Here is a 25,388-nt window from a genome sequence, read left to right on the forward strand (position 1 = left end):
CATTTTCTCACACAAAAATGAGGTGACATAATAAATTTTACTATAAGACTTTCATGATTGACACATCAAATCACTATGTTGTATACCTTGAACATTTATAGTTTTTTAGCCAATTACACATTTTAAATGAAAATAATTTATTTAAAAATATTAAATACAAATACTTAATTTTAAGTTTTTGTTTATAAAAGCACATATCTTATCAAAATTGTATACAGTAAAGATTTTACTGATTTCATGAGAAAAGCCTAACAAATACAATTATTATTCATAAGTTCATATACATAAACAATAGGGATCAGTAATTATAAGAAATGTGAACAGAGTAACACTTACAATTTGTGTAGGAAACAGTTACTCTGGAACATAATACTGTTTTTATAATTCTAGAAATATGTAAGGTGAACTTACACTCTGCCAGCCTTTGTTTTTCTTCTAAGTTACCATGCTCTGTTGCTGACACTGTGGCAAAGGAAAGATGAATAGAAGAAAAGTGGAATTTGTTTTTATTAAAGTGTCTTATGTTTTTAGTGGGCATATAGAATACACTGCTGCAGACACTGAGATGAATATATGATGCTGAGCTTTAAAAAGGACAGTTGATCGAGAATGTCCCAATGTGTGTTTGCATGTCACAGAAGCCATTTCCTTAATGCACAGTGAAAAGGCTCAGATAGCACAACAGGTGGGCGGACAGTCTGAGCTCCCAATCTCATCAGACAGGAAAGGGAACTGCAACCGAGCCCAGCAGAGGAGCTGCTGCAGTCTGTCATCAGAGCTCTGGAGTCAGCAGCCTATTAACCGCCATGCTAAGCACAGGATGCTCTCACAGCCCCCACTTCAACCAAGAACAGAACAGGAAGTAACTCTAGCTAGGGAGACCTTTCGGCCCATCATAAAACTTCTGGGATTAACAGGATTAATCAGATAAAGAAAATTGATCATTCACTCAGAAATGTCTATTTCAGATATCAGGTGAGGATCCGGGAGGCCAGCATCACGGGGACCAATGCATTAACAATGCCCTCTGCTGGGAAACCAATAAATAAATGTGACTAAGACTGTCCTGTTATCAGCCTGATCAGCAATAAAATGAAAATTTTCACGTTATTCTACAACATTTTCTCAGTATTGCTTTATTTTTGATAGATCAGATAGATATCAACCTTAGTATTTTTTTTTTCTTTAAACCTGAATTGACTGCTCTTAAAAGTTTGGAATTTATCTAAAGCCATAAACACAGAGTTTTTAATGTTGCTAATTCATTGCTCAGAATATTTCATTTATAAAACCAGTTAAATAGAATATGTGAGTACTTTACCTGGTGGATCTTTCTTGTCATAGTACTGGTAGACGCCGATGTCTCTATCTATAGAAAGAAAGAAATAACATTAAATTATGGTAAAAAGTTCTGGAGAATAAGAAGCCAAATCATACTATATCAGAGGGAATTGTGGGGAGGGGAGCAGAACCAGTCTCCTTATGTTTCTAGAAATAAAATAGCTCAAAAGCATCTGGCCATGGGTTCATCTATTCTAGGGACATGCAGAAACTGGAACGTGTATCGATCTAATGAGAAAATGGGAATGGCATAAGGGAACACGCAGAGCTAGAATGGCATGGGGGAAGATTAGTGAAGAACTGAATCAAGGAAGACCAAGTTTTCTCTTTCACACTTCCTCTGATAGTTTTCACAGGGCGCTACCAAAAGGAACTGCCACTAAGCAATGCCAAATGAAGTCAGTGGATGGAAGAAAATGCCCTAGCTGTTGGATTCTGAGCTGTGGCTTGCTTTTCTCCAATTTAGCTCAGAAGTCTAGTTCCCATCCTATAGCATTTGGGAGGAAATCTGCAAGAAGAAAGGGGGGATTACCGGGAGCTGTGGATAAATTATTATCTGAAACTTGTTTAGAGTCAAAAGGCTTCCAAACCTATTCAAATTCAGATGCTCTGCTGGGCTAGGTAAGAGACAAAGTGAGACTTCGCAGATGTTGGGATTGATTTAACCAAGGGATTCTGTTCTTGCAATTTAAACAAGAGAACAGAATAATTTTTCCATGTCTATGAATAATGAAATATCTCCTTTATTGAAGTAACACTTGTTTTCCTCCATGCAAAAATAATTCTCAGTCACTAACATAAGGAGGCTACAACTGTCTCTCATGAAGTGGAAGCAGTACAGGCTGCCCCCTAGTGACTGACTCCAAACTTCGTCAACCTGATGGACAAAACCAGAAGAAAAAGACACATAAAACTACTACAATTGAGTCTGCAAATATGTAGCAGTCACGTGTACTTGATATACTTATATATATGAGTATACTCAATACTCATATATTCATATGCTCATACTCATATACTCTATACTCATAACTAAAGCTTATTTTATTCATTGTGAAATTAAGACATGATTTTAAAGAATGCAATTAGATGTCTGTCATTTAAATGGCAAATATCTACTAAAGACTGATTGGGAGATCGTGGCCCCTGAGCACTCACAATATTTTGTTAAGCTGAGTAGTGATCTCACGAATGTGCTCACTTTTTGATAGTTCACAGCATATTCTTACAATCTGTACACTTTTCAGTACATATGTTACACTTCAATTTTAAAAGTTTCTTGTTATTTAAAGCTATGAGCTAGAACTGCAGGCATTATATATATGCAAGCAATATCTCCTATTAAAACATTCCAGTTTATAATTATAATATCATTCCATATATCCATATATTTACAACTCTAGAATAGAGCTAGGAAGATCATAAGGGACCCTGAATTCTGTGCACACATCTGACCTTCCTGTACCTGGCTGAGTGGGGTTGAATGTAACTAGGACAAGAGCATCTCCATAAGGAGAGTTGTCCAAGCAGTACCAGAGCTGAGGGAGGAAGACGTCCTCCCAGCTAATAATACAGTACTCAGACAACACAGTATGTTAGAACCCCTGCAAGTACAAAGTACATACACAGAGCATAGCAGCTCGGTATGGGGTATTAGAAAACAAACAAGAGAAGCAAGACATGGGAATCATGTGACTTGTGCCAATGACCGCATGAAGTAAGAATGATATCCACACAGGAGAGGGACACAGAAATGCTAGACTGATATCTAGGAGTGTTTGGCAGGTTAACTAAAGCCACGGAAGCAATGAGAACCATTCTGTCTGAGAAGAAACGTGGATATGAAAAGAGAAGAAAATATTTTGGAGATAATTGTTCCACTTTTCACTTTCTTCTTGTGCTATACTTTCAGTTTCCAGATCAGTTTAGCATCCGTGTTCTCTAAAGCCCCTGTGTCTGGTTCTGTGCTTCACGGCCTCAGCTCTCTCTTTAGGTTGGTGATTTTCTCTTCCTTCCTATGTAATCTTAGTTTCTGCAGAATTCCCTTTTCCTGATTGCTTTTTATTACTCGTCTTCTTTCCTGTAGAAAATACTAACATATCTGATGATTCCTGAGCTCTCTTACAAGTGAGCCGCTAGAAATCTACTGAAGCTTCTCATACCTGAACAGGGTTTCACTGAAGAGGCTTCACTGACCAGCCAGGGACCAGATATTTCACCAAAGACCCCTAACATCAGGGTGGATGTTTTCTCTTTGGGTCCCTGCAGTTACCCCAGGGAAGGGTTCTGTTCTCAAGCCCCTTCTTTCTTGGCAAATACACAAAGGTGAGAAGACATTCTCAGCCGCAAATGGCTTAGGAAGACCTCATCCATCAGCATGGCAGTTTCAATTTTCTCCACCTACAGTTTAGCGGGTCTCCTTCCTGTGGCTCTGGTGTCCTACAGTTTCCACATCATGGAGGTGTCTCATTATTTTACACAGACACACATTCCCTCTGCTGTCACCCTGGGGCCACATCCCCATCTTCCGAAGTACATGCTTCTCAAGTTTCAGCCTTTCCGAGGTTTGTAAGATACAAATGGGCTGTCACTGGAATATCTTCTCTAGGCAAATGGTACTCAGATGTTTACTCTGCTAATTTCTTCATCTCTTCTATTTCCAAAAAACTGTCCAATTGAAAGTGTCCTTTTCCTAATCTCAGGTTTTGTGTGTTTATGCATCATTATTTTAATTGGGTTAATCTTCTTTTAAAAGTTTTGGGAGGAAACAAATACGAGTCAAGTCTTAAACTAGAAATTCCATTTCAATATATTTAAGGAGAATCAATGAAAACATGGCATTCATTTGTTATTGTATATTCACTATTAAGAAACAGCCAGTACTCTGCAAGGTAAACCATTTTCCTGATAAAGATATAAAAGTAATGTAAGTAAAAATATATTTCTAAATATAAAAATTACTCTGAATAATTAAAGTGGAAAACATTTATAAGTTGTTTTCTAATGAAATATATATTATTCTATACACACAGTTCTATTATTTCTATTCAAGAAACACAAAACACAAAGAACTCAGGTAATTGTATAACTCAGTGACATGTTTGAAATGCTTTTGATATCAAACAGAAATGTCTTTTCATGAGCTAATCTGCAAAAATGTATGACTATACAGCAGTTGAATAAGCTTAATAAGAAATTGAACATGTGTGTATTTTTAGAAGGAAGAACTATTAGACTAGTAAAATTAATTTCATAACTCAAGCCAAAAAATAAGTTAATAAGAGTATTTAAAAGAATTTTTTTCATCACCCAATTTTTCATTAAGGATGAAAAAAAAAAAAAAAGAGACCGCAATTCTATTTGCCAAACCCAGGCCTTAACTTTGTCAGTACTCATTGATAAGAGTGTAAGAGACTGAAGAGCCCTGACACTGATCCAGAGCTCACTCACCCGCAATGTGTAAGGTACTCTTCAGAGACCACAGGTGTAGCTCAGTCAAGCAGAAAGACATCTGATGGCAAAGGAATCTCTGTCCTGTTCAAAGTAATTAGAAAAAAAAAGAAGTACCGATCAATTATGTCCCATTGCCAATCACAATCTCAACCTCCTTAAAAAAAAAAAAAAAAACTAATATTTGAGAAATGGTCCATTAGGTTAAACACATTTTCATGTATTTGTTAACCATCCAGAAATAAGCTCTAGAAAAAGAAAAATATACTTCTTTTCCTGAATTTACTATGTCATCACATTGAGAAATGTGGTAAGGAGACTATCTATATTTGGGTGTTCAATAACATATGTTGGGTTATAGCTCTAAGTATACTTAGAATCGTTTAGTATGTGAATATCTTCTGTCATAATTTTTAGGAAAAGTGGATCTACTAGGTAGTTATTAAGTACAAATACATTTTGTGATACATTGCAATATATAAAGCAAATATTTTAGATACCCCACATATAAACAGGCTGTAATGGAATGTGCAGGGTAAATGGCATATAGTTACTATCATATGAGGGGTTCAGTTACTTAAAAATAAACACTATAAAATTACATTACTAACCAGATAGTGTGTTAATTTGAATATCATGATAGACAATCCAAACACATTTTTAAAATCAAGATAGTTAAAATGTACATCCTGTATTTCCTCCTACTTTAGTAGCAGGGATTAGTAACATACACAATTGATACTTTAAAAAAATCAAATAGGACCTCATCAATTTGGATTGATTGGGAGAAAGTCAGTCAAACTCTAGAAAAGTTTCACATTTTACAAATATTTAAAATTATATAACTTTCAATGTTTGCTTAGAAATTCATACTAGACATCCTATGTTATATATTAGAAATGCATCTAATGATTTAAAATAAACACACTATAGAAACTGTAAAAGAAATAAATGTTCTTTTTAATGAACTTCTGGAAAAACGAAATAAGCTTGAAAAGTATTTTAAGACAACTTTTAATAGAGGAAAAGAACCTTCAGCTTCTTTAACATTAGGAGTGGCTAAAATATTTCCCATATTATTCATATGGATAATAATCCAAAGTCATTTCAGACATAATAAAAACTTCCCTTGCCCTCACTTCACTTTTACAGAACCAGGATATAATTACAATCATAAAGAAAATTTATGTTCTGTTAAGGAAACAAAGTATGCCATGGCTGAAGAGGAAGAATGAAAAAGTGTGGTAATTTAAAAGAGGGACCCAATTATGCCTCAACAGTAGAGCTCTGAGAAAGCATCAGAGAAGCTGTGAAATGTCCCAGAAGTCTCCAAAGTAGCAAAGGACTCCAATAGTTTGATGATGGTGGAGGTGGTGGTAGAGAACATTAAACATTGGATGATGGAGGTGGTGGAGAAAACGAAACATTTGATGATCATGGAGGTGGTGGAAAACACTAAACATTGGATGATGATGGAGGTGGTGGAGGGGAACACTAAACATTTGATGATGATGGAGGTGGGGAACTCTAAACATTTGATGATGATGGAGGTGGTGGTGGTAGAGAACACTAAACATTTAATGATGATGGAGGTGGTAGAGAACACTAAATATTTGATAATATGGAGGTGGTGGTAGAGAACACTAAACATTTGATGATGGTGGAGGTGGTGGTAGAGAACACTAAACATTTGATGATGATGATGGAGGTGGTGGTAGAGATCACTAAACATTTGATGATGATGAAAGTGGTGGTAGAGAACACTAAACATTTGATGATGATGGAGGTGGTAGTAGGGAACACTAAACATTTGATGATGATGAAAGTGGTGGTAGAGAACACTAAACATTTGATGATGATGATGATGATGATGATGGAAGTGGTGAAGAACATTAAACATTTGATGATGATGATGATGATGATGATGATGGAGGTGGTGAAGAACACTAAACATTTGATGATGATGGAGGTGGTGGTAGAGAACACTAAACATTTGATGATGATGGAGGTGATGGTAGAGAACACTAAACATTTGTTCTAAGCATATATGTTGTAACTCATTCTTTCCTCCTAGTTATTTGTGACACCAGTAGTACACTGTGGAACTGAGGTCACAATGCCATCTGCTGATGAAGGCAAGCTTTGAATCCAGAGGCTCTCTTGGCTACCCCAGTGCTCTGCTATAGCATTGGTGTATACCAAAGTATAGAAGTATATATGGTAATTTGATGAAAAGGATGGCATGCTCCAAAAGACAGTGGTAGATATAGGTGGAAAGGTTAAAAAAAATGACAGATAAAGTTGAAAAAAGTAGGAAAGTGTGCTAGGAAGGTGGCTCAGTAGGTAGGTAAGAATGCTTATGCTGTAAGCATGAAAACTTAAGTATGAATCCACAGCACCTACATGAAAAGCCAAATATGATTATACGTGCTTTTATTCCCAGCATTGGAGAATGTAGGGAGCCGCTATTCAAAGATGGCGCTGGCTTCCTGGTAGCCTAGCTGTAAACAACTCCATATTTGGCTATGATGCACGAGTATGGTAATTGGCCTTATGTCCTCAGCCTATCCCGTGGCTCCCCGTGTTCGCATTCTGGCGGGACCCAATCACAGTACGGCACGTTTGCCTGATTCCCTATATAAGCAGCTGCAGTTTAGTCCTCGGGGCCCCTCACCTCCCGCTCTCCCTTAACCAAGAGGCGCTCCAATAAAGTGTGATCTGAGAAGAATCCTTGTGTGGTGGTCGTTCTTCCTCGCTGGTCGAGGAGCTCGCCGCAGGAGAATGGAGATAGAAGATTCCCAAGAGCTCACTGGCTAGCTAGGCTAGGCAAATGGTGAGCTTCCATTTCATTGAGAGCCTCTGTCCCAAAGCAATGAGGCAAGAAGAACAGAGGAGTACTCAGGGTTCTGCTCAGGCCTATGCATGAGAATGCACAGGCCCATATACCCACACACTCACATGCATGCACCATACACAATACACACAGGAAGGAAGGAAAGGAGGGAGGGAGGGATGGAGGAAGGGAGAGAGGAAAGAAGTCAAGCAAGCAAAAAAGGGCTAAGAAGGAAGTGGGCTATAATAATAATCTTTGGACTGACTCTAAATTCATTTTCTTCTTGCATCAAAATGTCTTCAAAGGAAGTAGATTAAACAAAAGACCCTTACCTTGCTGTAACTAGATGCTCATCTCTCCTGTATATCAATGATTTCATGAGTAAGTACTAAGTAGAACAGGTGGTTTACAAAGAAAAAGCATCCTTATATGAAGACAGTCACACACAAAAGGAGACATTTGAAATACGATACACAAATGGGTTGACATTTCATTGTGTTAAAACATGATGAAACAAGTGCATTTGTCCTCTGACACTGAGTATCAGAAATCACCATCTCTAAACTACACTACAAAATTTTTTTTAAAAAATGCTTTTCCTTACTTAGAGTTTATTCAGATGCCAATAACAATAATTTGTAGCAATGTGGGCAGAGACAAGGCTGGTTAAGCTGCTTATAGTTACATAAAGACTATAAGTTATTACAGATAAAAGCCTACAGATTAAGGAGTACACTTTTACTTACATACTAAAAGGAGACAACACTTGAAATCCTGTTTTTTTGTCAATTTAAAAGAAAAAAACTTGCCAAAACTTTCTCCTGATAACAAAAAGGAGGGTAGAATACATTCTTAGTAGCAGTACACATTGGATGGATTATGTGTGTGTGTGTGTGTGTGTGTGTGTGTGTGTGTGTGTGTGTGTAACAGAGGTGTGTGTGCACACGTGAATGTGTGTTACCTATATATTTTTTTTTAATTTGGAAGTCCTAAAACACTGAGATATTGTGATATTGGGAGAAAAGGTGAAATGAGCTTGGTAGAGAGCTTAAGATGTCAAGGGCAAACAAGCTCATCCTTTGCATCTCCCACAGGGGAGAGCTTAAGGGTCAGGAGAGCCTATAGCCACAGACTCATCTTCTAGTTCAGCACCCCACGATTCATATCAAGTTGTAATGGGGATGGAAGGACTGGGGAAAATGTGCTTCTGTTGGAAGTGGTGTCCAGCCTAAAGCAGGCAGCAAAGCAACCACATTGATGGGCTCAGAAAAAGTATGGCATCCAAGACAGACTAGGACCTGGGCCTGGCAAGAGCAGATATGGAGGTCAGGAGGGGTCCACAGCCTTGGAAATGGATGCAGCCAGAAGCTAAAGTACACATATGTGAGCAGATGGAAAGAAACGGCCAGTGAGGTCATGACTGGACTTGCTCATAGACACACACCGCAATTCTGTGAATTCCCCAACATAAGTGATTCAAGAGAAGACTGTGTGTTAACAGAGAGGGGAGAAACAGCCCAATGTTATTCACCCTTTTTTCTTGAACTTCAACTCTCTGCCAGAAAAACCGTAAAAATTTGAAGAGTAAATAAATGGAGTAAATAGAATGACTTCAGTAAAATCCACAGTGCTAATTAGACAGGAAGGGAGGAAAGAGAGCAAATGAGTCCTCTTTTAACCTCCAAGATGCCTTGCCATCTTTAAAACTGTACAGGTTTTTAAAACACTTTGGAAACATCTTGCATCTTTTTCAAGAATGTCACCAGTGAAAAAGAATGCTGGTAATTTCCTGGTATGAAAAATCTGCCTGGAGGAAGTAATCAAGACTGAGCTTGTTCCATCCAAATATTGTATTAGTGCAGAAATAGCTGTTTTGAAGTAGGTAAGAAAAGAATTTCAGAAGCACTCTGGATTTGCACTTGGGGAAGGAGGTGTGGGCAGGGATTGAAAGAGCAGTCAAAGAAGGGGTTCCCAAGCTGAGAAACACTGGCCCATTAGTGCCCTTTCTCTGGGTGACCCAGGACTAGAACAAAAGTATCTATGCAGAGCAAAAGTACAGGATCTTAAAAATAATGACTCAAAGAATAAAAGACTAAACAAAATGACAAACATGATTTCAATTTTCACTCATTTGAAGTGTCTTTAATGTTCTGTTTATTTTAATTATATAAGGTAGCTTACTTATGTCAGTTTCAGTTCTCTCAGGAGACCGTTTTGTAATCCAAACATCGAGTCTTCATGACTAGATAAGCAGTATGATTTAAATTAAACCTGACACAAATTTAAGATGACGTTCTGTATAAGGAAGAATCTGTACAAGTGCAAAATTTGAGGAAAAGAAAGTCAGAAAACCCTTTTACTTCCTATTTAATCCTCAAAAGGCTTCCCATCACTTTCTTCCACTTCACTTATATTAGAACTATTCCTTTCTGTAGTAACATGCAAAATAGAAATCATTCCAGTAGCATACTGCTGATAATATTCTTTTGGGGAAAATAAATATATGTTTGAGAAGTAAAGATTAATTAGCACTTAATAAATTGCAAAATGCTTGTCTTCTGCCAAAGTAGTTAGGTCTGTAGTTGCTGTCTTCTGAAGCCAGCTATTCCGACTCTACGGAGGAAAGGAAGCTTGAGGGCAAATAGAACATGATAGCAGAAAACTAATGAAGCAAGAGGAGACAGTGCTAGGACACCATGGCGCCAACAAGACATTTCCAATGGATGCAGAGCAGCAGCAGAACCTGCACAGAGCCTGAGGGCATCTTTCTTGGGCAGAGGTGTGGGACATATATTTGCTGCTTATTCGCATATATTTCCTTGAGAAGTCTAATTGAAAATGTTCAAAAAGAAAGATAATGAAATAGTATAAATTTACATAAACCACTGGTTCGTTGCATTGTTACAATCATAATTACTTTTCAATTACATAAAATTCAGTGTATTGCCCTCCAATTACTTTCTAATATCATTAATACACAGTATCATTAAACACCTGTTAGGTATATTCATGAACATTTTTATCAAAGACATACTGTCACAAATAAAGATTTTTTTTTCCCAAAAACTTTCAACAATGAACCAAACAAGCAAAGTTTATGCAAAAGGACAAAAGAATCTCAAATAATGAGACCTCAAACTTGGGCTAAATTTACTGCACTGGACTACTAGGGACTGCCTCATTTGTGATCACAGAGGCTTACTGCATCTAAATATAACTGACTATAAAAAGCACTTAAAGTATCTTATGTGTATACTGCTTTGCCATAAGTCTCAGATACAAAGATTTATAGCAGGGTCTTAACTCTCAAATAGTACATAATCCAGCATTGCAGATAAAACAACCATGGAATATGAAATCTGCAATGCCTACCACTTTAGCAAAATAAACAAAGACCTCCAGATGCCCAGTAGATGGTACAATTTGGTAAAGAAATTGTTGTTGTTGTTGTTATTTTGGAGACAGAGCTCACTATGCAGCTATGCAGCCCTGGTCCTGGAATCTCTGCAGACAAGACTAGACTCAAACTCACAGAAGTCTACCTGATTCTACCTCCTGAGTGCTGGGATCAAAAGTGTACACTGCCATACCTAGCTAAAGAAATGATCATATAAAGTATTTGAGGATTGGTAGATTTTGCATAAGGGAGACAAAGATAAAAATAATGAAGGAAAAAATTAGAAAAATACAGGGGCTAGAGAGATGGCTCAGCAGTTCAGAGTATTAACTGCTCTTCCAGAGAACCTGGGTTCAATTCCCAGCACCCACATGGCGGCTCAAAGCTGTCTGTGACTCCAGTTCCAGGGGACCCAACACTTAATAGCAAAACACCAATGCACATAAAATAAAATAAGAAATTAGAAAAATACAAGCTTATTTATTTTTATTCTTACAGTATTGATTTAGTGGGCAGGTAGCAGAGAGAGATGAAGGCCAAACAAAAGATGTCTTTGGATGTCAATTTTAAGAATTTGGACTTCTGTTTACTAAATAGTAGCTAAATAGCGGAATAATAAAAAATGTTTCAGGTTATAATTATTGCAAGATTACCTGGAGAGACAGCAAAAAGGAAAAGTGGAAGAAGTTTTGGTACACAAAAGACCTGTTAGAAAGATAACTGAGGTAGCAGATAGCAAGCACTTGAATTGGGGTTGTGGTGGTTGCAATGTAAGAGAGGTGGATGGAAGGGAGGAAAGGAGAGAGGGGGAGAAGAGAAGAATGGAGGGAGATGGAGAGAAAGGGTTCAGTGATCTTGCAACAAAGACAACAGCTTATGGGCATTGATGGCTTGCCTCCTCATCCCAAGGCCAGCAAGAGGGCCCCAAACCACTCAGCCATTACAGTGACTGCTTCTACCCCTCAACCCACACACTTGAACTTTCCTAACCACTGACCCCACTAGTTGGTATCTTGTTATCCTTCAGCTTCCCATCAGCATGTAACCTTGGTTGTTTCACCACAGCAAAAGACTAGTGCATACTATTCTTAGTCACACTGGTTCCCAGAAATCCTGTACCCAGACTCCTTCCCACTGGCTTATCCTCACAAGCAGGAGTTTTACCAAAACATCACAGCAAAGGGTAGTTTAATAGGAGTGAGATTTGCCAATGTTAAAAAAAATGGGACTCTAAACACAATGGGAGATTGAGGCAAAGGAGAGTCATCTGGGTATGTATGTCTGACCAGCCAGGAAAAATAAAGAATTATAAAAACTACTTGAAATTTTCAAAATGGAAAGTGAAATCCCAGAAGAAAAACATAGTTGAGATAGATATTTGAACAATTATCTTACAAAATGATAGGGGGAAATTAATTTAATATTAGGCCAGAAACACTAAGGAAGAGAAAATGGTGTAAGGCATGTAGGGGTAATACGGTAATCAAACTTGTTAGTTTGGTATTTGAATGCAGAGATGATCTCAATATGATTTAATGAAAAATCATGTTTTGTCAAGGACACAGAAATTAAGCCTGCTACCAAAAGGTGTGGCTCTACTATTCTGACTTCTGGGCTCTGAGCCAAAAATTCCTTTATTCTAATCCTGCTGTGACAAATTTACCCAAATCATTTAACCTCGCTGCCTCAATTTCCCCACATGCAAAAACAGGGATAATGATAATGACCTACATTTGCAAGGATGTTGTAAGCATTAATTAATGTTGTATAATGCTTTGAAGATGAAAAGGGCTGAGTATTATAAGTGAGTATTGCATAACTAACTGTCTATAATATGAGAATTTTATCCTTTAATTTTATTCAAGCAGCAGTTATCAAATAAATGAACTAGGTACCTTAGTGATATTTGCCTTCTAATGTTTCAAATTATTATTTAAGGTGTATCTAGATAGTTCCTTATTGAAAGTGCTGCCTTACAGCATACACTGAATGCAAAATGTCTTCCACAGACTTACATGTTGTAAAATAGATGGTCCCCAGCAAGTGGCAATTTTTTAGGAAATTATGAAGTTTTGAGGCCTAGCTGGTGGACAGGTCATAGTTGGACTCTGAAGTCATACATGCCTCCAATCCTTGTCAAGAACTCTTTACTTCCTAAATCCACAAAATTCGAACAAGCTGTACTCCAAGCTCCCAGAAGCATGGCTGGAGCTGTCCTGTTACCTTGCCTTTCCTGGCATAATGGACTGATAGTCCCTGAACTATAAGGGAAAATAAATCCTTCCTCCCTCAATCCAGTTCTGTGTTCTGTCAAAGTTACAAAACTAGTATGGCATATAAAGTTCCAGATCATTTTGGAAAACTAAAACATCTCTCAACTTAAATGTTAAGTGCATATTTGTTTAATAATAAGCTTATACTCCAAGTATCCCATAAGGCTCAAAAGATAAGAGATATTTGGGGCTGAGGAGATAGTTCAGTTAGTGAAATGTTTACCCTACAAGCATAAGGGACTTAAGTTCAATTCCCAGCACCCAATAAAAACTCTGGCATGCTGACACATCATTACAAACCCAGAAATGGGGAGGGTAAGACAGGCAAATCTCTGAGGCTTGCTAGCCAATCAGCTATTATAATCACAGCACCCCAGGTCCCAGTGAGACCCTGTCTCATAAAACAAGATGGATGGCTCTTAAGGAATGAAACTCAGGGTTGGCTTCTGGCCTCCACATGGATGTACATAGGTGTGAAGCACCAACACTTTTAGCTATGAAAACTTAGACTTAGCCTAAACACTAAGCAGCTGAGTGGTAAAAGCAGTTTTTTAAAAAAGCACTGTGTTAGAAACTCTCCTGGCTTAACTAGCTTCAGCTGTCAACCTGACATCCAGTATGAGTGAATCTCGTTTGGGGATTGCATTAACCAGATGGGTCTGTGAGGGGCTGGAGAGATCGCTTGGTGATCAAGTAGCTGCTCTTCCAGAGGGCCCAGATTCAATTCCCAACACCCACATGGCAGCTAGTAACTTCTACAACTCCTGTCTCAGGGAATCCAATACCCTCTCTGGCCTCTTCAGGCACCAGGGATGCATATTGTACATAAACATACATTCAGGAAAAACAGCCTTACACATCTAAATAAATTTAAAAAAAAAAAAAAAGGATTGGCCTGTGAACATGTCTTTAGGGAAGGAATTGATGTAGGAGGACCCTGGCCATGTGGGCAGCACCATCATCCCTAGCAATAGGTGCTGAGCTGCGTAAGCACGCTAGCTGAGCTAGAGAGCAGGCCAGTAAACAGTGCCTTCCACAGGCTTTACTTGGGGCTCTGGCCTGGAGTTCCTGCCTTGGCTTCCTCCAATGACGGACTGGATGTATAAAAAGAAATAAACCCTTTTCTCCCCCAGGTTCTTTTGGTCGTGCTTTCCACAGCGGCTGAAAGTAGTAAAACAACTTCCTATCGTGTTCTTATTCTAAAGTAAGTTTACAGCCTTCAAGTGTAGAAAACGTGGAGAGAAACTTCTTATCTCATTAGACCCTATCTGGTCTCTTGTCTCTTCTGGAGTTCTAAGTTACAATGGTAGCACACACGCACTGTGTTTTAAAAGCAAACAAAGCAGAGGTATTGATGTAAAACTGAAGTCCTTCCCACGCTAAGGGAGCCAGTGCACAGCATGCCATGTGTCCTTCCAGAATTCCTTGGTGAATTCACATGTCCACACTCATGCCTGGTGTGTTTTGTGTGATTGTAAAGTACAGGGGTTTAGTGTGCATATACTTTGCTGTTTTTCACTGAACAGTCCAGAAAGGATACTCATGTTCCATTGAATGTGATCATAACTTACTTAACTATTCTCTTACTAAATAGTAATGTGTTTCAGCATTTGCCTTGCAAATAACAGTACCATGAAAAAGATATATTAACACTTTACACATTGGTAGTACCCACAATGGCTGTATCATGTGAAACTGCCACTCAACACAGGACTTCTTTTCCTGAATCCTTAACACCTAGAAGCATGTCAAAATTTCACACTGTTGCCAATCTGATAAGTGATACATTCTTTTAATTGCAGGTTTTATTTTTCTATTCATTAATAAGATCAAGCATCTTTTCATGTATTTCAAATAATTCTGTTTCCTTAGAAAATTACCTATTCCTATCTTATGCTCACCTTTCTTTATCCCTTCCTGTACAAATGGCATTAACCCATCATTATATACACTGGAGATACTTGTCACTTAAATTTTATCAGCCTTATACATGGAGAAAATGAGAGAATATAGTTTCTCTTTTCAAAAGGGAACTGGTCATGGCCAAGGTCTCTGAACTCCCATTCAGCTAATGGTCTGCAAAGTGCCAAGAAGACCAGGCCCATAGCTGGGGTTGACCAGGCCCATGGCTAGGGATGGTTCTTCACAGCTGCAACAGCAGGTCAGCTGCTGTTTGTGGATAAAGCAAAAATGATCTGTTTCTAAGTGATCACAGAACCTGTGCATCATTCTTGCTAAAAGAGGGCAGAGGAAATTCTATTCCTTGAAAGGAAGAACCCATTCACTTCCATGAAATAAACTATGGAAGAAAAAAAACTTTCTAAGTCTCCTGTCATACTTAAATTTAGAAAATATTTCTCTAGGGCATTATTCAAACTGTTTAATTCACTTAGTTAAATAGATCTTGTCAATTTAACATTTCCACATGGTAAGCAGTTTTGACATTTAGACAATTTATCAATGGCTTCTTTGCTGAAGCCTGCCTCCCCTTCTTTCTACTCATTACATACAACAAATTAAATTTCACTAATATTTAAAGATCAGTGCTGACCTTTGCACAGCCATTTTCTAGGTTCCTATTAATACAAACATCTTGTTTGCTGGTGCTCATTTTGAATATTTTGCTACACACAGTTTTCCATTATTCTAGCTAAAGTGCTTTTTTCCACGACCTTGCAAAATTATTGGTAGAGCTTACATTAGGCATCTTAGAAAGACAAAAAGTGTGCTCGCATAAGCAAATAACAGCAACAGGAAGAACAATTGTCTCCCACCAGCAGCCCAACTCAGGTCTGACCTTTCTGAACTTCAACAATATGTAATTACTAATGGTTTTCAAGGGTGTACCTTAACCACAACAATAAAAAGACAAAATAGAAATGTTAGCAATATGATAATGGTAATTAATTCTAAATTATAACTATAAATATAATTTTATGTTACACTTGAATACAAAGAAAAATGTAGCTTTGAAGAGAAAATAAATTTCAGGAATAGGTCTTAAGGTTTGGTTAAAGACAAGTAAACACTGAAAGGCTCTTATCTAAACCAACGCTTAAATACTGAAGTAATTTGTCAATTCAGAATTACTGTTTTAAAAAGTATATAAATCAAAGTGAGTAAAAGAGAGAAAGAAATACAGAAAGCCTTTCTCTCAGAATAAGAGCGACACTGGAAAGTACTAAAGTGCCCTGCAGCCATACCAACTCACCCTTGTCGGCCCTTGTCAACACTTCGATGACAGACTGCCACCCCCTCCTCTAGAAACAAACCCTAGGAGCTGTTGAAAGAAGTGCTTCTTATAAAAAGTGGAAGATCTCATGCAACTTGATAGCTGTATACTCTGAAATCTTTCTTTTCACACACACAAAAAACTTAAAAACTTTTTACCTGTGGCTTCTGTCAAACTTGGAAGATAAAGAACCCTGCTAACATGGTGAAGCACAGGGTGAATAACATCTTCAGATTTTACTGAAAGCTTTATAGCCATGATTTCATTGAAGCCTCACAGGAACCCTCTAAAATTACTTACAGAGAGAGAGAGAGAGAGAGAGAGAGAGAGAGAAAGAGAGAGAGAAAACGCATCGCATCGCATCTTTCCTGGAATGGGACTTTCCCCAAAGGATCCTCTTTCATATGCAATTGTATGTAAACCCCTTCAGTACAAGCACAGAAACAGGAGGAAGGAAGCAAACAGCCACCAGCTTGTGAGGCATAGTGAGACCGGAAATGTTCTCCACAGCTTCCTGTGGACTGTTCTTTCTTCTCCACCTCTAACTGAAGGCTGAGCACTAACTTGGGATAGCACTAATAAAAAGAGAACATAAAGTTGGGAAGGGAACATGAGAGTGACTGAGAGCATTTAGAGGTGGTATGTGGAGGGGTGGTTATGGTGAAAATCCATTGTATGAAAGTCTCAAAGAGTAAAATTTAAAATATACAGAAAATGGACAAAAAAGGATTCTTTTCCACCAACTTTTATTTTACTTAGAAAGCTCTTTAAGAAAATAACTTAGATGCCTATTTAAAGACTGTTAGTTTGCTTATAAATAAATTAATGTAACTGGATTATCTGATTAGAATTACTGTTTCTGAGGCACTAAGAATTTTCCCTTTTATTTACATAGCAAACATTACAGATGATATAAAAATGAGTTCCAATTGGCACTGACAGTTGCTGAGAGAAGAAGGGTCAGTTTCTTTAAGAGCATGACACTCTCCAGAGCAGGCTCCACACTTAAGAATACTGGCACAACACAGACTAGACTCAATGAGTTGAGAGAGAGGGTGGAAATGAATCTGGGAGAAGTTGAGGGCAGGTGAACATGATCAAAATACATGGGATGAAATTCTCAAAGAATTAATAAAATATTTTTAAAAAGCTCCAATGTGAATTATGACTATTTCATAGCTAACTGGTAAATTAAATTATTGACTCCAAGAAGCTTTCCTACTTTAACTACTCTTATTCGCAGCAGCTCTCATTATGTTGCTGGCCCATCAGTCTCTATAACAAATTCTGAATGAAATGCAAACAAACCCTAAATTGTTTTCAGAATTCTACGGTGAATCTTTCAATAGTATGATTGGATCTTCCTTTCTACTGATTCTTCCCTGATTGGCTGTTTTTGTTTTACTAATGGTTTGTCACGAGATTCTTTCTTAAATAAAACTTTCAGTATTTTGTTTCATGAGTTGAATAGGGGACCAAATGAGATAACTTAGAAAAGAACAGTCTTTTCTTACCGAAATGAATGCCTATGAATAACCACAATGTTCCCTAAGAAGAGATCAATTTCACCTCAACAGATTTAACACAGGCATACATCATCAGGGCTTACAAACGCTAAGAATTTCCTAATGAAGTAGGAAATTATTATGATCATGTTTTGGCCTAACGCCCCAACAATGATCAATAAAAAATGCATCCTATGCTTTAAAACTCATACTCTACACCATTACCAAAGAGTAAAAGGAAAACCATCTTTTGAAGTTTGTGGTGCATGATAACCACTCAGTACATGTCAGTTTCCCTCTGTGAGAACTCAATAGTCATAAAATTATGAGTCTGATTTCAGTAATAAGGAAAATTAAGTCATTATCAGTTTCATGGGTATCATTTCAACTTTTAATTATTTTTGTTTGGTTCAACATATAGTTGCATAATCTACTAAATGCCAACAAGTAAGCAAGGCACCGTGGTAGGCACTCAGAATATGAAGAAAAACCTCAACAACCTGACCTTGAAGCAGACATAACTTAGTGAGGTAGGGGTGTAAGGAGAACAACATGCAATTCCACCACAGTGTAACCAACAAAACAAAGCCATGGACAAGAGGGAAATGGGAAGAAAGTTACTCCTGAACTTTAACATGATCTCAGTCAAAATAAAAACAAATCATTACCCATTTTCAGAACTTATTTCTTCAAAGAAAACAAACTATACAATGTATATAAATCCATTATATTTCCCAAGTTCCATTGGACAGTTTTTTTTAAAATGTACATATCTTACAATAATGTGTGTCTTTATCATAGTGTAGGTTTTCATCACAACTTGTTATCAACTCAACAGTACCTCACTGCCAATGGTAAATCAGAATTAGAGAAATGTCATATGTCAATGTTTGATTTCCTTTGGTAGAAAAACTAGCTACAAGTAACATACCCTAATAAAGATGGAGAGAGGACATGGACAGCTAGATACTTTGATACCCTTCCAAATTCATGGGACAATTAAGGGGGAAACCCTCATGGGACAAAGATACTAAAGGCAAAATAAGAACAAAATAAATCCCATCAAGATTGGTGCATGCCTTTAATCCCAGCACTCTGGAGGCAGAGCCAGGCGGATCTCTGTGAGTTCGAGGCCAGCCTGGGCTACAGAGTGAGCTCCAGGAAAGGCGCAAAGCTACACAGAGAAACCCTGTCTCGAAAAAAAAAAAAAAAAAAAAAAGATTTTAGAGTATAAACAGTAGATGGGCAAGAGATAACTAATGACAGATTTGAAGAAACAGAAACCACATACCTATGGAGGAGAGAGAGCTCAGAATAAGTATCCTGGAACCCTGGAGAGGCTCAGAGACGGGAAGCACAAAGAACTTCTGAAGGAATGGCTGTGCACAGAATACTGAGAGCTAGAGAGCTATCTAAGTCTGCAAGATAAACTTTAAGGTTCTCTTCCCTACTAAACCTCCTTAACACTGTCAGGCAGTGATCTCACCCAATACATAAGAAAACTGGAAATGGAATTTTTGAGAGTCTATATCAGAGCAAACTCTCTCTTTCCCCACATGGACATGTGTGCATACACAGATCTTCCATTTCTAGCTTCCTTCCCCTCATTCCTTCCCCCAACTTCAGCAGGAAACCCCTGGGAACCTGCAGGCCACTCCAGCCAGAAAAGCAGAGAGGCTTGTTGCGGGCCGCAGGAATATATCATAAGAACTCAGCTGGTTATGGCAAAGTCACTACCTGGAGGAATCAGGGAATTCCTCCAGAGGAAGCCAAATCCCAAGGATTTGGTGTTACTTGGCTTGTTATATATCAGCTGTATTCTGTTATGAAAATCATGTGTGCCTTCATAGTTTTTCCAATTGACTTTCCCCTAAGAAGGACTAACAGTGTAGACTGATCACTCTCTGGACATACACATTCCAGGTATTTGGAGAACAGCCTCAGGAAAGGCTTTCTCTGGAATCAGATTATCTCCCTTGGCCACTTTCAAGGACTACAGGAAACACCACCCAGGTGGGCGCCCATTGTTAGTCCCAGGTGGACTAACAATGATAACAGCCCACATGCAAGTCTCCTGATTTACGTTAAATTCCACAAGGAGACACCACCTAGGAGAGGTGGACGTTAAGTAATAGCTTTACACAATTTAGCTTGGACCCTCCCTTTATATACTGAGACTTCCAGAAGGCAGAGAGGAAGAGAGAAGAGAATGGAAGAACTAGATGGGTAAGAACTTGAGAGGAATGAACTGAGATGGGGAAGAACTAGTTTGAAGGGCTAAAAGAGAGGACTAGAGGAACAAGATGGAAGATGAGGAAGAGCCAGATGGGGAAGAACAAGATGAGGAAGAGCCAGATGAGAGAGAAGGAGACGAGAGAGGAGCTGATAGGGGAAAGAACTAGATAGATGAGAACATAGAAGGGACAAAACTAGATAAAGGAATTAAGATAGAACCTAGAGGGGACAGTAGATAAATATAGAGAGAAATCAGGCAAGAAAGGAGCTAGACATGAGAACAGAACTGAAGCTGTGTATAAAGGATGTTATGCCAGAGGAATTAAAGCAAGTGGACTATAGAACTCGGTGTGCTGAGATTATATTTTCTGATAATAGTCCTCGCCGTTAGTAGTTCTCTCTCCTGAGCTCCTGGGATGTATAATATTAAGGCTGGTCCCTCTAATATTATACAAGAGAGGCTGACTGCAGAGCTTCACCTCTCTCTCCATTCCTCCAAGTCCAATCCCCCAGCCTCATCCCCAGCTCTGCAGCAGACCAACTTCTGTGGCCTCTCCTCACTCTATGCCCCCATTCCCAGAGAACTAAGTAGGTCCTGGTGGAACACCCTACTTGTCACCCTCCTGTGGACACCCTGAGCACCCTGATCCTAACCCAGGCCCCTTTTTAAGTATCAGGTCCCAATACCTAGAAACACACTTTTCCTGGAACCCCTAGTGACCACCATCTATCAGAATCCCAGAAGAATGTCCTACCAGGGAACACACAGTCACCACCCTCTCTAAAAAGCAGAGATGGCAACAGAAACCAAGGAACAAATCACCCACCCAACAAAGACAAGACCAGATATCAGCACCTAGAATTACAATCTCCCCAAATCTAGATGCCTAGATGCCAGCATAAAAATACAATCAATAACATCTAGAACTATATGTCTCCATTAGAACCCAGCAACTCCACAGCAGGCCCTGAATATTGCAACATAGCTAAAGCATAAGAAAAAGACCTTAAAATAGCCTTTATGAAAATGATTCAGGTTCTCAAAGAGAAAATAAATAAGTCCCTTAAAGAAATCTATGAAAACACAGTGGGAGGAATGAATAAAACAGTTCAAGAATTCAAAGTGAAAATTGAATAAAGAAAACCCAAACTGGTGCAATTTTCATTAGGAAAGAGAAATAGAATGGGATGTGGGAGGGGTGGAAAGAATCAGCTTGGGGGTTACAGGGAAGGAATACAAAGAGACATAGCTAAAATTAAGGAACACTTGAGGGGTAGTATGAAAATCTAATACAGTAGAAGCTTCCTAAAATATATAAATATATGAAGGCGATCTAAAGAAAATTGCCAAATAATGGGAGAGACAGAGTTCCAACTGGTCATCTCTTGTCACCAAATGAAACTTCTAATCCTGGGATTTGGGTTACATCTAACTGAGTTGTTGGCCAAAGGGGCCCCATGAGAACCCCCAAACAACCCAAGCTGCTGCCAAGACTATAGGTTGCTCTCCACAAACTGACAGCAAGCCCTTGTTACTGAAGACAACACCCACATAGCAAATTGAACATAGCAAAGTCTAGCTTATACCTACACAGAATTCTCACCACTACATTCTAGAGTCTTTGAGAAGGAAGGTACTCTGCATGCTACCAAACAAGAAAGATAAACACCAACCCAGCCACAAACTATTTGATCTGCAATGGTGTCCTGCCTGAAAGAAACTCTAGTACAATGGTGGCAAGAAGCCTGTGGGAGTAACCAATTGATAAGTGATCTGACTTAAGACCCACTCCACAGATAGAGCCCATTCCTGACACTGCTTAGATAACCAAGAACCTGAGACTAAATAGCCCAGGGATCTAGGATAAAACCAAATACCACTGTTCTAAAAAAAAAAAAAAAAAAAAAAAAAAAAAAAAAAAAAAAAAAAAAAAAAAAAAAAAAAAAAAAAAAAAAAACATATAAGTAACAATAAAATAACTCCTAATGACATTCTGATATACTCATAAATCAGTGCCTTGCTCAGCCATCATCAGAGAAACTTCCTCCTACAGCAAATGGGAATAAATACAGAGACCCACAGACAGACATTATACAGATAGTGAGAGTCCTTGGAACACTCAGCCCTAAAAGGGAAGTCTCCATCAAATTTCTCCCCTCTGGGTTCAGGGAACCCTGCAAAAGTGAAGTCAGAAAGAAAGCCAGAGGGGATGGAAGACACCAAGAACACAAAGCCCTCAAAAATAATATGATCAAAGCTCATGTGAGCTCAGAGAGACTGTGGCAGCATGCACAAGGCCTGCATGGGTCTGCACTGGATCCTCAGAGTATATTTTATGGCTTCCAGATTAGTGTTTTTGTGAGATTTCTGAGTATGTAAATGAATGAATCTCTGATTCTTGTGCTTTCTCTTTTTCTCTTGTTTATTTTATCCAATTCCAATGTGCTTTTGTTTTATCTCATCACATAGAAACCTGTTTGTTCTCTACTGAGAGACAGAAAATGTGGATCCAGATCATAAGGGAGGGGTGGGGACAGGAGGAGTAGAGGAAGGAGAAACTGTAATAGGATATATTATGTGAGGAAAAAAATCTATTTTCAATTAAGATTGTTAAAGAGACTATGACAAAAAACAAACACACAACAACATCAAGGAGAAAATAAATGGAGACTTGGTTTAAGTGGGAAGTTATTACCTAGCATGTACAAGTATCTCATTCGTTTGTACGTGTGTATGTATATATATCACTTAGAAGGAAAGAAGAAGTATACCTAAGTGCATAAACATAAGAAGGAAGAAATTTGGAAATCAGACTGATTCTGAAAAACAATGAAGAATGCAGAAACATTAAGTCATAGCACAGAACTGAAGAGTGTATCTTTTCAGGTTGAAAGAAACTACTAATCATATACCCAATATTAAGAATTATATAGTCATTAATGCCTAGGTAGATCATTTTCCCCTTCAGTATTCTTCAGAAACATGGCCCTTCTTTCCATTCCCCCCAAATACCTGGCACATGAGTGCTTCAGAGACTTTGTAAATTTTGCTGTTTTTTGTGGAAGCACCTCCTCTGTGATCTTTGAGTGGCTATCAGGAATAATTCTCTACCAAAGGCATTTCTTCCTAAGTTTTCTCTGATGACTTAATATGAACTAGCTCTACCCTGCTCTTTGCCACATCATTCTGTGATGCTTACTTAATATTTCTTATCATTTTTTTATAAAAATGTATGGGGAGAGTGATATTTCAACATGCATATTCATTATGTAATGTTTAAATTGGGGTAGTAATCTTTCTTTCTGTATCCTTAAATATATTCTGCTGTGAGATGTCTTTCTGTACACCGTGAATATATGTTGTTCCCATTGGTTAATAAATAAGCTGGAGAAACTTCCCACTACATTTGGCACCCAACATGGGGCAAAAACCCATGACCCTGACATTTAGAGTCTCATGCTCTACTGACTGAGCTGGCCGGACCAACTTGGGGGCTCTTCAATTTCCATAACGCCTAAAAGAGCTTTAAAATAGCTTCTAAACACACAATAATGGAGCCAAAACCAGCTTCCTACTTGTGTCTTTCATGTGGGCCACAGTACAGGAATGCCACAGCATTCAGGCTTGAGCACAACATGGTGGATTCCTGCCTCGGTACACAAAGGTGTCTCCAAGCTGTGCAGCACACTGCATGGTGATTTTAGCTTTTACTCACACAGACATACCTGGTGGCAGCATGGACCCCAGAGTTGGCGAGGTAAGTGTGACTCTCTTGGGTATCTCCATCATGTTGGGAAGCCGAAATGGGCAGAGTCAGCAGCCAAGGCTGCCTTGTTGGTCCTAGCCACACAGCTTAGCAATTTAAAATCTCTCTTGGTCAGAGAAATTATAGATTCACAATAAGACAGATTCAGATGGAATAAAACTCTAAATGGTTTACAGTGTGTGTAAAAATGTATATAAACTTGGAAGAAAGAGGAAAAGGAGTATATGCAGTTATATAAAGAAATAGATAGTTTAAAAAATAAGTCTTGGGGGGGGGCACGTTTAATAGCATGGGAGCAGAGCAGGGATTCTGTGAGTTCGAGCAGCTGGTACAAGTAGTAGAAGCTACAGAACAATAAAAAAAAAAAAAAAAAAAAAAAAAAAAAAAAAAAAAAAAAAAAAAAAAAAAAAAAAAAAAAAATAAGGTCTTTAAAGAGACAATAAAAGTAATATAAAAGTTAAGCCATGTAAAGATGGAAATTATGTCGGGCAGTGGTGGTGCATTCCTTTAATCCCAGCACTCAGGAGGCAGAGCCAGGCAGAGCTCTGTGAGTTCAAGGCCAGCCTAGTCTGCAGAGTGAGATCCAGGACAGGCATCAAAACTACACAGAGAAACCCTGTCTTGAAAAAAAAAAAAAAACCAAGATGGAAATTACACAGAGAGTCTGGATTGTGTTGTCTTTGGGATTTTTAACTAGAAAGAGACATTTGATTGCAAAGACTACTCAGTTAAACCAATATGTATATTTTAAAGGTATCTTGACTTCAAATTTTGTGTCTAAGGACATGCTGCTTTGGAAAAGAGGTTCTGGTTTTGTTTCCACAGAAGATGAGAACCTATGAATTGATTACAGGCTAATATGGTTGATCAAACAAGACCCCCTGAGGTCGATATAGCCTCACAGACTACTACAGCCAAGATTAACTATAATTCTTAATTTTCTCAGGATCCCCGTAAGACTGCCAAGCACACCCAACCAGCAGGAAGTATTATGAGAAGCTACGCCCAAATTCTCAAAATATTGTTTATAAATGTTTATTTTTATTTAAAGGAGGTTGATTATAAATGAAATTTCTTTCTAGAGAAGAAAAGGGGATATAGATATGATAGAATAAAATGACAGATTACTGAATCTACTTTTAAACAGCAACAACTTATTTAAAATGTTTTAATTGCTATGGATTTTGGTTTATTGATACAAATTTGAAGTTAATTTTGTTATACTGTATATATACTTCTATTCTTATTTAAGGTATTATGTTTATGCAACTCATTTAAAATTTTAATATACAATTAAAAATACAGAATAATTAGTCATTTATGATAATCAAAGTTACAGTCATGTTAGTTAAGTT

At 38.1% G+C, this 25,388-nt stretch overlaps 1 protein-coding gene across 6 annotated transcripts in view; it reads right to left on the reverse strand.

Moving 5' to 3' along the window:
• Positions 1–25,388, reverse strand: part of LOC114697940 (WD repeat containing planar cell polarity effector) — a 302,933-nt gene that overhangs the window by 204,042 nt on the left and 73,503 nt on the right. For 5 of the 6 annotated variants that reach the window (XR_003735273.2, XR_005092299.1, XM_028876330.2 and 2 more), the window contains 3 exons: positions 4,792–4,875; positions 1,322–1,369; positions 412–462 (listed from right to left, as the gene is read on the reverse strand). Coding sequence is in view for 4 of the 6 variants with exons in the window: in XM_028876330.2 (XP_028732163.1) it covers positions 412–462; positions 1,322–1,369; positions 4,792–4,852 (160 nt within the window). In the remaining 2 variants the exon portion in view is untranslated. The remainder of the gene's footprint in view (positions 1–411; positions 463–1,321; positions 1,370–4,791; positions 4,876–25,388) is intronic. The other variant, XM_028876333.2, reaches the window with a different exon arrangement.

Source organism: Peromyscus leucopus, chromosome 10, assembly GCF_004664715.2.
Source record: "Peromyscus leucopus breed LL Stock chromosome 10, UCI_PerLeu_2.1, whole genome shotgun sequence".
Lineage (NCBI taxonomy): Eukaryota > Metazoa > Chordata > Mammalia > Rodentia > Cricetidae > Peromyscus > Peromyscus leucopus.